Source organism: Prinia subflava, chromosome 1, assembly GCF_021018805.1.
Source record: "Prinia subflava isolate CZ2003 ecotype Zambia chromosome 1, Cam_Psub_1.2, whole genome shotgun sequence".
Lineage (NCBI taxonomy): Eukaryota > Metazoa > Chordata > Aves > Passeriformes > Cisticolidae > Prinia > Prinia subflava.
In genome coordinates, this window is record NC_086247.1 from 131,622,793 (window position 1) to 131,639,663 (window position 16,871).

A 16,871-nucleotide genomic window follows, 5' to 3' on the forward strand; every position below is an offset into this window, starting at 1 on the left:
CCGAGACCTTTTCTGCTCCTCACCCACCCCCTCAGTGAGTGGACTGTGAGTTCATGGGAAACTGAGAAGGGACACAGCCTGGACAGCTGGCCCCAAGTGACCAAAGCATATCCCATACTATGTGGCATCTTGATCGGTAAAAAAAAGCCAGAGAAAGAAGAAGGAAGTTCAAAGTCATGGTGTTTGTCTTCCCAAGTCACTCTTACGTGTGATGGGGCCCTGCTTTTCTGGAGATGGCTGAACACCTGCCTGCCCATGGGAATTTGTCAATGAATTCCTTGTTTTGCTTTGTTTGCTGCATTGCTTTTGCTTTCCCTATTAGAGTGTCTGTATCTCAACCCTCCAGTTTTCTCTTTTACACTTCCAGTTCTTTCCCCTGTCCTCCTCATGAGGGAGTGAGGGAGCAGCTGCTGGTGCTTAGTTGCTGGCTGGGATTAAACCAGCACAAGGGAGCATCTCAGGAGACGGATTTCATTTAATGTAGGGATGCGGCGGTGTCTTCTCTGGACCGTCCGTCCACTGTCTCCGGCTAGCTCTGCACCGCAGACAGCCGTCGAATCTGGGAGGCGAGCCGGCAGAGGAAGCAAGCCAACTCTGCCCCTGTGGGTCCTTGGCCTTGGGAGGCACCAAAGACTAGGTGGAATACCGCAACAATGAAGGAGAAGGACAAAGAGACACTCTCTGGGTCAGGCAAGGAGGAGTTTATTCACCGACTCCTGAGCTTAGCCTGAGAGACCCAGGGAGAGCCCAGAAGCTGGTCTGCACAGGGTTATAAAGGATACAATCAGGGGAGGAGAAATGGGGGTGGCCAGGCGCAGCTGGCCAATCCAAGCCAGTAACTAGAGAAAGTAAGGGGCAAGGACATGCAGTAGGGGCCAATCAGGAAGGAAGGGGAGGAGAACAGCTCTGGCGGGAAGGATGAGTGGCACATAGCTGTGAGGGGCTAAAAATAACCTGGGGTGCAGGGACTGTGAGGCAAGATATGAATAACAATTAGGTGGGGAAGGGGTACAGAGAACTGAACTGCACAAAGAACTTATGAGACACAAAAGTACAAATCCCGACATCTCCCCCTTTTTTGTTTTTAAAGTTCAGTGTGGTGTCGGCTGCCACAATCCGCGCAGAAGTCTTTAGATTCTTGCCAAGGGTCGGGAGGAGGGTAGTCGCTCTCCTCATCGAATGGGATTTCCACGGGGGTGGAGGCCATGGCAATGCGCGCGGGGGGAGTGCTGGAGACCAGTCTCAGGATCATGCATTTAAGGATACCAAATAAAGCCAATGCCACTAAAAGAACCACAGAGATCATTAAAACAGACCTTAAAATAGATCCAACCCAGCCAGAGATTCCCCAACCCTGAAACAGGTTGGAGAGCCAGTCATCTGTCTCCTGTTGGATCTGTCCCACCTGCTCTTGCATTTGTTGGATAAGTGTCCTGGTGTTCACCGCCCGAGTCGAGAGATTAAAACAACATAGACCCTCAAACTCCTCGCACGTGTGGCCGTGCAAGAGGAGGAGGTAATCTATGGCCGCCCGATTTTGGAGGGTGGCTTGCCTAGTTATTTCCTCATCTTTTAGGAGGTTTGTTAGGGCCTGGGATGTAAGATTCGCCTGTTTCGCGACCCAACATTCCAAATGTCCAAGCTCGCCCAGGGTCTTGGCAATGGCGACCCATGGTGCGAAAATCGTGATCGCGACACCTTTGGACTTTGACCAATGAGTAATTTCTGTGTCGCAATCAGGATCCAGATCTTTCACTGCACACTTTTGGAGTCCAGAATTTTGTGCACCCTTCTCTTTTTCTTTCAAATTCATAATTTGGGTCTTGTTGGGTGTGAACAGTCCCAGTCTCCCTAAGGTGCACGGACCTCCTAGAAGGTGAGAGGGGATGCCCGCCCAGGCTCGGTCGCCGCAGATGAGAAACACCCCGGTGGGCAGCTCACGTGGCTGAGTGGCAAAAGATATCGGTGTTGATATCTTGGCGAGCCTCTCGCACCAAGATTCCTCCTGGTGCGCGGTGCCAGACAGCACAACCCTGCCGGGGGGGAGTGAGGGAGATTGCGGAGGGTGGTCAATCCTCACGCAAACCTGAGCCTTGGAAGAGCCCAAGAGCTCAAGCTCGGGAGGCTCGGCCGACAGGACTGGGAGGTCCTGCAAAAATCTCCTCCACCCCACCAACGGATTGGCGTCCGGATGCCCATTTTCAAGGACAACGGAGTGTGACCCATCCGCTTGGCGAAGCGATTGGTTGACCGCGCGAACAAGCGCTCTGGGCATTTCCGCAGCGGTGAATGGAATCCCCACTAGGCACGTCAACATCGGGTCGGAAGCACTGGCCTGATTAAGGCAGATATGGTCCTGCCCCAAGGCCTTGGCGAGAGTCGCCCAGACATTTGATTTTGGCTGTGGGACGATCCAACCGTGCCCGATGTTCGCCACGCAGGAGATCAGGAGGAGAAGGTGGAGGCTTCTCCTGGGGCAATTTGCCGCTCCGATGACCAGCCTGCGACTTCCCTTTCTGATTGCCTTTATTGCAAGGATGAGGATGACAATGAGAAACAAAATGATGAGAAGCCAACGGATCAAGGGCTGAGCCCAGCCCGGTACCCCCCAACGTCCGAGGACGCCGTCCACCCAGTCTCTCATCGCCGCCGGCAGCTCCCGCAAAGCGATCCACGCTTTGCCGATGGCGATGAGACACGACGCCAGGAGGGCAGTCAGGAGGCTCCACATCCTGAATCCGAAGGTAATGGTCTGCAACGAAAACTGTAGGGAATGGTCACTGACTTAGGTAAACCAGGATTCAGGAAGGAGAGGTTCAGAATGTGAGAAGCAGGAAGAAAACTCCCGGATCTCCTCCAGGGGGTTTGCGAATAAAACCTTGCGTTTACGGCGCAAGGCCGCGGACTCGACCTGTGGAGCTTCATGCAGTGGCTCCACGTCCTCCACCGGTTCTCGCTCTCGCCTTCGTGACCTGGCTGTGAAAGGTTTGACCCATTTTGAGGGAACCCATCTGGCCCCAGAGGGCGTGAGAACGCAGGTGTACCCGCGCCCCCACATCATGAGGTCATATGGTCCCTCCACCTGACCTGTTTCAGGCGACTTGACCATCACCGGTGGTTTCTTCCCAGGCTGGTAGTCATCGTGCATATTAAAATGCTTCACGACCGGAGGGCTAAAATTTTCGAAAGTGCAGTTGAGGAAATTTAGTGTATAAAGTGCTCTGGCCAACCGAATTGTAGGAGTGTCCAATTTTAGCATTCTCGTCTGTTGGTCAAGGACTCGTTTCAGATTTTGGTGAGTCCTCTCCACAATTGCCTGCCCTGTGGGAGAGTGGGGGATGCCTTTCTTATGCTCCACTCCCCATTGTTGGAGGAAAGCTGCGAACTCCTTGGAAGCATAGGCTGGGCCATTGTCGGTTTTGAGGCCCTTGGGAATGCCCATAAATGAGAAAGCCTGAATCAGATGACTGATGGCGTGAGCCGCTCTCTCCCCTGCGTGGGCAGACGCATACACAAGGCCAGAGAAGGTGTCCACCGACACATGGACAAATTTCAGCCTTCCAAACGCCGCCACATGGGTGACGTCTGTTTGCCAAAGCTCACAAGCACTCAATCCACGCGGATTCACCCCAGCATGGAGAGTGGGGACCGAATGGGATGCACAGGATGGACACGACACCACAATCGCCCTAGCCTGTTGGCGGGTAAGGTGGAACCGCCGCACCAAACTAGGAGCGTTCTGGTGGTGGAGCGAATGGCTGATTTGTGCTTGCTTAAAGACCTCAGGCAATGGGGCCACAGCAGCAGGAGCAGCGAGAGCATCTGCTCTCCTGTTCCCCTCCGCAATGAACCCTGGCAAATCGGTATGGGATCTGCAATGCATCACATAAAAAGGATGCTCTCGGCGGGAGACAAGCCTTACCAGTTTCGAGAGCAGCTCATAAAGAGCCTTGTTGGACACCTCCTGCAATACGGCCTGATCAGCTCTGGAAACCACCCCCGCAACATAGGCGGAGTCGGTAACTAAATTGAGAGGTACGTGGAACCTCTCGAACACTCTCACAACTGCCGCCAACTCAGCGATCTGAGGGGAACCCTCAACTGTCTTAATGTCTGCCTCCCACTGCTGAGTTTTGGGGTCCACCCAAGTCATCACTGACTTGTGCGAACTCCCGGAAGCGTCCGTGAAAACTGTGAGAGCTTCGAGCGGTTTCCTGCTCCGTACACTCTTTAGTGCCAATGTGAAATTCACATCCGAATTGAATAATTTGTGGGCCGGTTTGTGAATCGAAATTTGGCCCGTAAAGGAATCCAGAGCAAATTGGAGCGCTTCATTCTCTTGAAGCAGGTGTTCCAACATTGGTTTCATCATCTGGCCCGTTGACAAACCAATTGGCATGTGAATGCATTGGAAATCGCATCCGGCCAATTCTCTCATCCGCAATCTTGCCTTGCGGATGAGCTCAGCCATCAGCTCCTGTGGCTGTGTCATCCTCTTGGGTCTGTGGTGGCTGAGGAAGACCCACTCTATAATCAAGAGAGGATCATTCCTGCCTCGACCCTTCTCGCATGTGTGTGTGCGAGTGTCCCATTGAAAGATCACACCGTGGAGGTGTGGGAGCTTACCCAAGATGACGAACTTGAAGGGGAGCTCAGGGTCTCATCTGTGAGCCTGGCGTGATGACATGGCCTGCTGAACCTTCTCTAGCGCTGTGCATGCCTCCGGGGTAAGATGCCTGGGAGAACTCAGCTCCTCCCCCCCTTTCAATAAATTGAAAAGAGGAGCAAGGTCCTCCGTGGAGAGACCCAACCAGGGTCTTACCCAATTCAAGGCTCCACACAGGGAATGGACATCTGCAAGGGTTCGGACCTGTGACCGAATCTCCAATTTCTGCGGCACAATGGTCCGCCTGGTGATCTCCAAGCCTAAATACTTCCAGGGTGGCATCCTCTGAATCTTATCGTCCTGCAGCTCGAACCCTGCAACAACTAACGAATCCGTTACACGGGCAAGCACTTGTGAAAGCTCCTCATCTGTTGGGGCGCAAATGAGGATGTCATCCATGTAATGATAGATGACAGCCCCCTCCGATGCTGCACGCACAGGGGTCAGCAAGGAAGCGATGTAATGTTGGCACATCACTGGAGAATTCTTCATCCCTTGAGGGAGAACCCTCCAGTGGTACCTCTTCCTTGGGGCACCTCGGTCAATGGTGGGAATCGAGAAAGCAAAACGCGGTGCATCGTCCGGATGCAGAGGAATTTGAAAGAAGGCATCTTTTATATCAATCACTGCCAGATTCCAATTGCGAGGGAGCATGGCTGGGGAAGGCATCCCAGGCTGGAGAGACCCAACGTCGTGAATGACGTTATTAATTTGACGGAGGTCGTGAAGGAGACGCCACCTTTTGCCATCCGCCTTGCGGATAACGAAGACTGGGGAGTTCCATGGCGACGTGGACTCCACAATGTGGCCTTTATCCAATTGCTCCTTCACGAGCTCTTCCAGCGCCTGTAATTTTTCTTTTGAAAGCGGCCATTGATCAACCCAGACTGGAGTATCTGTCGTCCAATTCAGCTTCTGAGTTGGGCGCTGTCCAACAGCCGCCGCCCTAAAGTGTGAGGGGTCGGGAATGTCAATTGTTGCCCCCCACTGGGCCATCATGTCTCTCCCAATCAAGGGATCCTCATAGTCTAAGACAAAGGGACGCACAGAAGCCAATTGTCCCTTCGGCCCCGTAATTTGCACCATGCTCTGAGAACGTTTCGCCAATTGAATGCCTCCTACACCCTGGACTTGCACAGGCGCGTTTTCCAATGCCCAATGTGACGGCCAATCCTTTGTGGGGATAATGGTCACATCCGCCCCTGTGTCAAAGACCAATCCCCTATCCACCGACTCATTGCCCAAGGTGATGGTGCATGGAATGATAATTTTGTGCCTAGGAGTGATGGAATGGACTGAACTGACAGTGACCGGTGTGTCAGAGAATGTGATTGCCTGCGCAATCACTGTCCCTCTAGGCAGGTAGATAGGAGGAGTCGTGCAGCACACCCAGAGACCGATGGCACCAGATCCGTTCGTAAACATCACTGGATACACTTCAATCTCAGGCGGAGTAAATTTGCAATCACCAACGATGATGAACTTACCAAGGCGAAGCGGCCAGGCGTCGATATCCGGCGAATCAACGTCGATGAACGACCAGCTGGGTCCGGTAAGGTGAAGTCCCGATGTCAGGTGCAAGCTGCAGAAATGCAGAAAGGAAGAAGTAAGTGAACTGGGTAGAGCCATGTCACAGCCTTTTATTAAACGTGTCACGTCCAGTGAAGTGTCCTGTCGAGTTTGACCCCCTTTATTCCCGGCAGATGTAGCGCCGGTGAATTGGTCCGCCCGATTGGGGTCCACACGTTGGACGGACCCACGCTCTCCCTCTAGTTTTTTGAAGGATTGCTCCCCCGCTGCAACTTAGGAGTTGCCGGCCTTGTCTTATTGGGGCACTCATTGGCCCAGTGTCCTTGCTGCTTGCAGTGGTAGCAGAACCCGGGTTTTCCGCTGCGACTGCCTGAGACGGAAGGCTTGCGGCGAGGCGGTACTGCAGGCTTCTGAGAAGAGGTCCTTGCTTCAGCAACCCTGAGCCTGGCAGGAACGGAGGGCTGGTGAGGTCTGGACACACTTGGAAGGTGCGGCTTCAACAGATAGGGAACCTTGGCGTCGCAGACCTGGAGCATGTCAGCAAGTGTCCTTGACGGATCTATGGGGAGACTCAAAATCGCTTGCCGACAGACATCATTAGCATTTAAAAAAGCCAATTCCAAAAGGACATGCTCACGCGCTGAAACAATCTTAACTTGAGTCTCGACTGCCCTGGTTAATTTGTCCACGAAATCCACGTAGGATTCCTGAGGACCCTGCCTGATGTAAGTAAGGGGAGGAAGTTTTGCATGAGGCTGCAAAGCAAAGAACGCAGTGCATGCAAGGTCTTTAACCACCTGAAGGACTGGGACAGGGATGAGTGAGGCCTGTATCTGTGGGGTGGAGAACTGAAGTTCCCCAAAGAGGAGGGAGAGGGGAATGGGATTGCCCTGGGTGTCAGTTGCCGTACTTTCGTCACTCAACAGTGTGGGCAGTTTGTCCTTAAGCAGCCGCCTGAAGGCTGTCTCCCAGAGCTTAAACTCTGAAAGACCCATCAGGCAAGCAAACAGCTGCTTGAGGTCAAAGGGCACCACTGTTGTGGAGGAAAGTTCAGCGTGAAGGAGACCCCTGAAGTATGGACTGTCCCTGGAATAATCTTTGTGCGCCTTACACAATTCACGAATTACACTTTGGCCAATCGGAAACCAATGGGATTTTGGGGCGTCACTACCGCGTTGCCGCCGGTAAGTGACTGGCGCAACTGACAGTTCCACTTCAGGATCCCAGTCACTGTCATCTTCCGGTCCGGTACCGTGGGAACCGGAAGAGAGAGTGTTGGAATCAGGCAACCAAGATGGCCTCCTTCCGGGGCAGGGCAATGGGCGGGACGACTCCACCTCCTGGGCGGGTCGATGGGGGGGATGGGAGGGTGGGAACTTCGGAGTAGTGGGTGGGGTTTGGGACAGGAAAGGGTTGGTCAGAGAACAGGGAGGGTGGGTGGGACGAAAGGGATTTCGGGATGAAGAACTGGGGGAAGGGGATGACGACCACGAGGCTGAGTGACCGCCATTTCCTGCACCACAGCCGCCATTTTGTGCCGATTGTGACGCAGTTAAATTAAAACATACACGGGGATGAGGGGATGAGGGATAACAGGTATGGGTAGATCCCCCGACTGCCTGGCCAGGGCAGTCCGAGGAATCCTCAGCAGTCTGGCCGAGACTACTGAGGCTGGGGGAACGGGAATTCTTGGGAGAGGCAGAGCTCGGGGATTTTTGCACCCCGACTCTCTTCAGAATTCCCTTCGGGGAACGACCAGGGATAGGACCAGGGGATGGGGAATAAGGGGCAAACCGCCTGGTAGGTGGATTGGCAAGGGACTCATCATTTTTCAACGCAGTTTTCAACTGCAAAACCAAATATGAAAATTTTTGCGCCTCCTTTCCCCGGGACTGGCCAAATTCTACAATTTTCTGTTCCACTGTCCCCCAAAATCGGAGGCAATGGACTTTATCCCGAGAAACCTCCTGGAATTCCTTGCCAAGCCATTTTACCAGCCTCTTCAGGCAGGTCTTGGAAAACTTAGCGCCGCTTGCTTCAAGCAAGGCGACGCAAACAGAAAAGACTTCTTTGTCTGCCGCTGACAGAGACGCACCCATGTCTCTCAAAAACTGGTGTTAAAAAGCGGCTTTCACCCTGAGACAAGTATAACGGAACGAAACACAAAACCCAAAAACACCGCAAGCTTAAAACCCACAAACCCCACACACTCTCTACAGCTGCTATAAATCCACCAAAACACGGGGCGCGATGCAAAAGCAAAACCTCACTGTCAGCAAAAACGCGCAGAAGCACTAAACAAACTGACAGCCCTGCGTGCCGTCCCCCACGGCCACGCACACACAACACAAAGGAGACAATCAACTAAAGGAACTCAAAACTCCAGGGCCACCAACCGAGGATGAAGGACCGAAAAATCCAAATCCCCGGGATCGCGCGATCTTCCTCAGCCAAAGGGCTGATTCTCCCCTTGCTCAATCTGAGCCGTGCCAAATGGCACTCGCTCTCCCTGCAGCCAAGGGAGGCAGCAAAGAAGAAATGTTTTCCACTCACCAACCTCGGAGAGGGACCTCGGCTCCTGAAGGGGGTGCTGAAACCGTCTCAGGGGATTCTCCTTCCGTAAGGACCGGCAGTGGAGTGTGACAGCTGCCGGCTGCCCTCACGATCCTCTGGGAGCGCCTCCCCGAAAGGACTGCTCACCAAGAGGTGATGGGACGTCCAAGGGATTCTCTTCCCAGTCTCCTAACCTAGTCTAGGAGACTGGCAATCCACTCCGCAGGGGTCTTGACGCCTCGTCCAAGGCCCCGCAGTGGGCGCCACCAGCGCTGCGGCGGTGTCTTCTCTGGACCGTCCGTCCACTGTCTCCGGCTAGCTCTGCACCGCAGACAGCGTCGAATCTGGGAGGCGAGCTGGCAGGTGAAGCAAGCCAACTCTGCCCCTGTGGGTCCTTGGCCTTGGGAGGCACCGAAGACTAGGTGGAATACCGCAACAATGAAGGAGAAGGACAAAGAGACACTCTCTGGGTCAGGCAAGGAGGAGTTTATTCACCGACTCCTGAGCTTAGCCTGAGAGACCCAGGGAGAGCCCAGAAGCTGGTCTGCACAGGGTTATAAAGGATACAATCAGGGGAGGAGAAATGGGGGTGGCCAGGCGCAGCTGGCCAATCCAAGCCAGTAACTAGAGAAAGTAAGGGGCAAGGACATGCAGTAGGGGCCAATCAGGAAGGAAGGGGAGGAGAACAGCTCTGGCGGGAAGGATGAGTGGCACATAGCTGTGAGGGGCTAAAAATAACCTGGGGTGCAGGGACTGTGAGGCAAGATATGAATAACAATTAGGTGGGGAAGGGGTACAGAGAACTGAACTGCACAAAGAACTTATGAGACACAAAAGTACAAATCCCGACATAGGGAGGCATTCATGTCATTGTGGAATGCCCTGGTAAAATCTCATTTGGGGTACTGTGAAAACCTAATTGATTGTTCTATAGCCGAGCTAGGGTTGAATTTAGAGAGGGCTAGAGGCAAGTCAGGTTCATCACCAGAGACCTTGAGAGCCTTTCAAAAGAACAGGTCTTAGGATGGCTCAGCTTGTTTATTGCAATAAAACAAAACCAGAGAGGAGACACGAGTGCTGTCTATAAACACATCAGGAAAGTAAACATGAAGGATGAAAACCATTTAAATGAGGGGGAAAAACACAAGAACAAACAGATATGTACTATTCAGTAATAAATATATCAGGAAACCAGAATAATGTTTCTAGTCATTACTGCAATTGACTAATGAAACTGCTTTTCCATGAAATTAGTGGGAACAAAAATATTTCTATTTTTAATATGGCACTTGATAAATGTATGAGGTGATTGTATAACAGGGCTTTTTTTGTAGTGGCAGGGAACTAGGCCCTGTCATTCAGGAGGATCTTTCTGTTCTGTGTTACCATGCCAATTCATAGTACAAACAGCAGAACATTTTGTTCAGTTTTGTCATTAATAATATGGGAAGGACTTGTCAGTTTTCTCTGAACAGTAGGCAAGGTTCAGAAGTCCTTACAAATGCAACAGTTAGAATGTGTTACTGTGACTTCAGTAAAGCATATGATGTCAGCATTCTATAGAAAAGAATAGAAAGAAGGAAATAAGCAAAAGAACTTTTAAGTGAGATCAAAGAAGCGCAGCTAAGTTGTAGATAGTTCTTTAAGGATCAAGTCACAGGCCCAGAGCCCTCCATGGATACCAGTACAAATATGTATCAAATTACATCCTGGTTTTGTGCCTGGTTTTCTGCTTTTGTGGTACATAGTGCCTGAATTTAGTCCTTACAACTGTTAAGAGCAGCCTGGTCTGAAGCTGGTGCACTTAGCAGAGCCTTAAATTCAGTGTGCTGCACCTCCTGAACATGCAGCAGGAGGGTAACTTGTGAGTGTGTAGACTGGCCCAGAGATGCCAGCAGAACTGCTAACCAGAACTGCTAACCAGAATTAACAGTGTTAATTCATCTCATGTAATCAATCCACAACTTGAACTCAGAAAACAGAAATAAAGAAAAGCTGGTCTCCTATATGTTAAGGGTTGAAGGCGTTAAGTGTATGACTATAACACTAGATTTGTTTCAACAGAGAGCAAGTTTATGCCAACAAGCTCATGCCAGCAGGGAATTAAGCAACATTTCATTTGAAGTGTGGCATTGTGCATTTTCTGGAACATTTTATAACATTAAGTGGCTCAGCACACATACATCATGCTAAGAATTACTGAAACAGAATCATTTAATACTCTGAAGTTTGAGGATATTTAGATGTTTCATTGTCCAAATACTTTGCTCAAAAATGTATCTGGACTCCTGACTCTGTTTGCCAGGGTAGGACTGATTCAATCACCTTTCTCTCCTGTTTATATTGGGTGTGTCATACTTGATCTTCAGTAAACAGGGCTGTGAGCACTTCACTGTCAAGCCTGAGGTCAGAACATCACTCTGTCATTTTTTTACTTCAGAAGCTGCTAATCAGTGATGCAGAGGGTGACTCAATTCTTTATCCTCAGTGAATCAATCCTGTTTATGTACAAGTGTGCCTTTGTGCCAGTCACAAAAGGCTGGTAGCATTTTGAATTAATTTGGAAACCTGATTTATACATAATCAATGCATATTCTGAGTTTCGTGATAAATATTTGTATATGATTGCTTGAAAATCACAAGGGTACAGCCACCTCAAATCACAGTTTTACCCCTCTCTTTTCTCTCATGGTATAAATTACTAAGTAGTGTACTGTCATCAACTCTAACAAGAAGAAGCCATAAAATTTCTTCCCCAAACAATTTTAAAACTTCCACCAGCAGTTTTTTGAAATTTGTGCTATATGTGGTGTTTTTCTCAGTCTAGAAAACAACAAACTTAGATGGAAATATGTAGAAATTAAGCTGAAATCTTTTAGCAATACAGGTTTATTTAAAGTAGAGTAGAAATAATCAAAAAATGAAAGTCAGTTTTTCTTTCCTTGTGTTTCTGAACATGCACACAGCTGGTAAGTTGGCACAATGGTCTTTCTAATTGAGAAATTAACCGACATACCCAAGGTCCAAGTATTGCACAGTATTTATGTATTAATTTTACAGTTATATGGAAAAAGATAAAGAGCCAATACCAAGGATTGTATACCTTACTTGTACACTCTTTGGTACAATAAAGTCCCACTAGATGGAAGCACTTCAGCTGCCATAATAGAAGGAATAAGTGGAAGTACAACAGTTTAAAACACGTTCTATGTAAAGGTATCAAGGAAGAACTTTGAGGGAAACATTTTATTTTGCTCAGATTCAGCTATCAATTAAAAAATTAAAAATCACAGAAATAGACACTTTTACTGTGAGCTATATGAGCCATCTAATAAAATTCAGTGTCAAGCAGTTGTGTTGGAGTCCTTGGGTTTATGTGCAACGTATGCTGCAGCTTTGGAATTCTTTCGGAAGCCTTGCAGAATTAAGAACACAGTTTTTCTCTAAATCCCATTTATATTTAGTTATTAGCTCAAAAAAATCTTTCCAAAGTACATGGATAGGTTTTCTGCTTCAAGGACTTTCCCCATCATCCCAAGCTTTTACGGAGCTTTCAGATATGTTAGATTGTACAAAGGTGATCACAGATTGATTTTTCTTTACTTTCCTTGACTTTTCTTGTTCTAAAATAGAAATTTTAACGAGTAACTTAATAAACATGATCTGTGACTGTCTTCATGGCGGTTCCATCCTACAAATTTCATGTAACATTTCACAAGCTTATTAGTTGCCAATAATTTTGATCTCTGCCAACTTGAATTCATGGGTTCATCGTGTTCCAGGTGGCATTCTGCCATAGGGGATGACCCCTCAGTGCATGACTGACAAAGTGGATAACATCAGAAAGGAAAATAAAATGTAGAGGTCAGCCTTCAGAACCTTTTTTCCCTTAAAGATATGATTTTTTAAAGATGTTATCAATGAATTTTCATTCTAGATTTCTCAGAGAATATTATTGATGAGACAGCATTTTAAAAATAGGTATTTTTATTTGAAAGGATTTTCCCAACAAAATTCTATTCCTTAGCATTTTGATTTCTATAGGTGTATTCTGTGAGTACCTTGTTTTAAGACTAAAAATGGTGCTTTAACTAGAAAAAGAAAAAGCAAGAGGAGAGTGATAAAAATAAATCTGTAGGATGAAGAAATATGATCAAAGGCTGCCTTCAGTGGCTGTTGGAGTAGAAGGAAATCACTGTGTTTGCACCGGTATCCTGAGCTACTACACCTAGCTGTTTTAAGCAGGAATGAAATGAGAAGGGATTGATGCCACAGCCAAGCAGCTGTGGAACAATCCACCTCTTTACAGGCCTTTAAATGCCTTTGAAATTTTGGCAGTTTCACTGTGAGATTGACAACACTAATAGTGCACAAAGCAAACAAAAAGGGAAAATTTTCTTAACTTGAAAACTTTCTTACTGAATGCTGTTTTTTATTAGTGATAAAAAAGGAGCTTGCTTAAAGGTAGGTTCCTTGTGAAGTCTTTCTAATGCTTTAATTTCTTTTTTATGAACACTGCCTTAGAATGCCAAGGAATAATTACATCTACTGGAGCTTTAGCTCCTTTCAATGATACAGAGAGTTCAGAGATAAGCTAACTGTTTCCCAGTCTTCCAGTTATTTCCTTCTATTTAGTAGTGGAGGTTCAAACATGGCTTACTTTTTGAAGCAAGATTTTGAAAGTGTTGACATAGCTTAGCTGCTAAGGCTTCCAGAAGATACATAATTACTGTGAACACTGTCATTTCAGAGCAGATTTCTATTTGTGCTGAAGTATTGTATATATTCGTTTTTAGACAGAAATTTCTATATTTCTACTTGAAAAAACTGACTGACTGTTCCTGTCATGTTAAAATCCACCAAAGCATGTTGTGAAACCCTAACAGACCCAATTTTACCACATATTTGTTCCTTTTCATTATTTTGAACGTTGTCCCTGCCTGTTCTGGTGGGCAAACAGGAGCATGCATGGAAGCCTAGGTTAATGAATGGGAGTTTATTAAACGAGAGTGTGCATGTTCCTGATTAGGATGCAGATTTGCTGTCCCTGGTGTTTTCCTGGCTGTGCCAGCCCCTGCCCCTGCTGTGCCCACCCCGCGGGCAGTGTCTGCAGGTGGCTCTGGCACGGAGGTGGGGCTGCCAGGCTGCCTCTGCCGACCCGAGCTCCGCTGCTCAGAGCCACTGAGCACTGTCACCTCGGCATCCTCGAGCATCCAGCAGCTGCCAGACACTTGCAGCCCTCTCATTAATGTCTGTCTTTTTCTTCAAGTGGCTGACTTCTGTTTTTCGAGGCTACTGTTTTCCATCTCCTCGCTTAAATACTGTAAGTACAACTTCTCCTGTGGCTCTTTAGTTACTGCCTTTGTGAAATTCTTCTCTTTTGTACTGCAGAGTGGGAGTTACTAGTTCAAAGTCTCTGAGGTTTGTTGTGGTCTCTGCTCCTGTTTGTGCTGTTCAAATGGGCCTTTAGCATTTCAGTTTTTAATTGGATTAAAACACGAAATCAGAACCACTCAAAATGTTGGTGGTTTCCTGGTTGCTGTTTCCCTCCTTTGTAGGAAATTGCCAATGTGTCCTCTCTCTGAATGCCGGTGCCTAGTGAAGTGGAAGTGAGAAGAGAAGCATTTCCATCCCTCCTTGTTTCTGGGGCCAGTTTTCTAAGAACCCAAAGAAGAGAAACTAATGCATGTTGATAAGCTCTCGGGATGCAGAGGGAGGTAATCCTGCTGCCTGCTGAAATGTAGCTGGCCCAGGGTTTTAGGAAGGAGCTAGGTTGGAGGGTATCTGTCTGGCTCAGTTCCTTGGGTTCTGAAGCTGAAGTAAAGGAGTACATGATTAGGGACTTCAGGTGGCTGCAGCAGTTTGATTACACATTCAAACTAAAAATTATCCCAGGACCCTGAGGCCACAGCAAAAAGGCCTGTTTCAAACTGTCCTGGTTCCTGATCCAGCTGGTGTGACTGTGAACTCCATGGTGTCACCCCAACTCTGTATTCTTGTATTCTTACAAGCATTCCACATAAATGTTGTATCATCTATGGATTATTCTTTAACTGCATCATTAGGAGTTGCATAAAGGATGTCAGTGTGTTGGCACTTAGATGTCGTCACAGACTAACTTTTAATATTGTCAGTGCCCAGAGATATTTTGAGCGGAAGAGCACACTTGCAATTCTGGCCAAATTCCCAGTAAAATTTGCAGAGCTGCCCAAAATGCTGCCTTTTTTTCTGTACAAAGCCTCACATCGTTTTCATAATTGCATTTTCATTCTGAATTGGAACTGTGGGAATAAGCATGGCACCAACTATTTGAAATGGAATTGATTTAGGATACTGAAACAAGGGGCACTGTCTGAAAGTTTTGACTGTCTTCGTTTTCTTCAAACTTCTTCCTATGCTTTTTTGTTCGATTGGTTTCCTCTTTATGTTTATTCTCCTGTTTCACTGCACTTTATCTTGATAGAAAGGGCTGATAAAAAATTATTAGGTGTTTTAGTGCTGTTCTGTCTGAACTTGATTCAAGGATATGGAATACACATCACAGGAAGACTGCATTTTTCCCCGAGGGAATCTCTGTATAGTAAAGAATATATATCCTGTAGCATCTGAAGTTCTCATTATGCCTCCTGTGTAATTGTTCTTTCCATCTCCAGTTCTCTAGTATATATTTTGCATATATACTAGAAGGAATAATGCCAAATAATGCCAAAATCTTACTTAATTTTCTAATATAAGCCAGAAAGGAATTTTCCCTCTTCCAGTCTTGCAACAACTGCTGAATGAGCTCATAACATGCCTACACTCACCTAATACAGTGTACAGTCTGATTTACCATTCCTTCACTACCATCTTTCTGTCAGACTTTCCATGAAAGACTGTCTGTTTATAATTGTTATTTGTTTGCAGTAACTTAAAATAGCATATCACTAGGACTCTTTAAGCATCTGCTATGAACCTGATTTTACAGACAATCCAAGCACAGGAGGTTAAGGGAAGAAGTGTTGCTCTCAAGGAGCAGTTCTAACATTGGCTATGGTCACTTCAAACTTGTTGCTGTGGATTTTCATGTTCTGAATATCATTAACAGTTTCTAAGTGCAAACCTAGCTTCCAGCATTAGGGTTCATTGACTGGTATTTATTCCATGGTTTGGAAAAAAGTATTTTTCTGAATATATGTATAAATAATCTCTTGGGGTACCCATGAGAATTATGTGACAGTGACCTATATAATGTCAGAATTACTGTGCTTTTATACACTTCTTTTCAGGTATCTTCTTGAAGGATGGAATTTGTATGGAAACGATGGTGGTATCTTCAGCTGGGCTGCATACTGATAGTGAATCTGGTTTATGCCAATCTAGAATATCAAAAAGAAACTCCTCCAAGCCTGCGTGAGATTGACCATCAGTGCTGGGAGGTATCATCCCATGGGCTGGTGGAAATGAAGAAACTCAAGGTAGCAGATACAGTCATTGCTCTCTGGGACTTCATGATGTTCCTAAAAGAATCCCCTAAGCCCAAGCACAATGAACTCTTCAATGATTTAGCCCAGAACTTCTGGGATATGTATGTGGACTGTGTGCTCTCAAGGTCCCATGGAATGGGCAGAAGACAATTGACATCTCCCAAATATTCTTCCACATACTCACACAGAACTTTAGAAGGTAACTATAGGATATGGTACTAACATTAAACTGAACCAATGCTCCATCCTCGTCCTTCATTGTTTAGACAACTCAGTATGCTAATTTCCAGTTTTCTGTCTCTACTTGTCAAAAGTGTTTGTATCTTTCAATGGTAGCTACTTTCACAATACACCAGACACTAGTAGTTAGGGTACTACATTTCTGTATCTAACAAAGTGTAAAAAATGCTGGGTATGCATGTGGAAGTGTGTGGAAAAGGATGCTGCACTCTCTGTTTATCACTCTGTGCATATAAATGACAATGCATTAATAAAGTCATTAAAATACTGAAAGTTTCCTGGTATTAGGAGTTCAGTCTCAGCTTTGGGGAATCATCATTCTGCAGAAGGGAAGCTCAAATTTGAGCCCCATTCTTCCTACTAAAACTACTGACATACAATGTAATGTCTTGGTCACTGTGAATCACTGAACAGTG

The 16,871-nt window shown here is 47.2% G+C and overlaps 2 protein-coding genes across 2 annotated transcripts in view; one reads left to right on the plus strand and one right to left on the minus strand.

Moving 5' to 3' along the window:
- The window catches only part of CFAP69 (cilia and flagella associated protein 69), a 61,949-nt gene that overhangs the window by 14,388 nt on the left and 30,690 nt on the right, over positions 1-16,871 (minus strand). The window lies entirely within an intron of this gene.
- Positions 16,032-16,599, plus strand: FAM237B (family with sequence similarity 237 member B). The gene has a single exon (XM_063420963.1). It carries the CDS (start codon positions 16,033-16,035, stop codon positions 16,435-16,437), a length of 405 nt encoding a protein of 134 aa, XP_063277033.1. The 5' UTR covers position 16,032; the 3' UTR covers positions 16,438-16,599.

Excerpts from the sequence above, each read along its gene's own strand:
- FAM237B (XM_063420963.1), top strand. The coding sequence starts at position 16,033 with ATGGAATTTGTATGGAAACGATGGTGGTATCTTCAGCTGGGCTGCATA.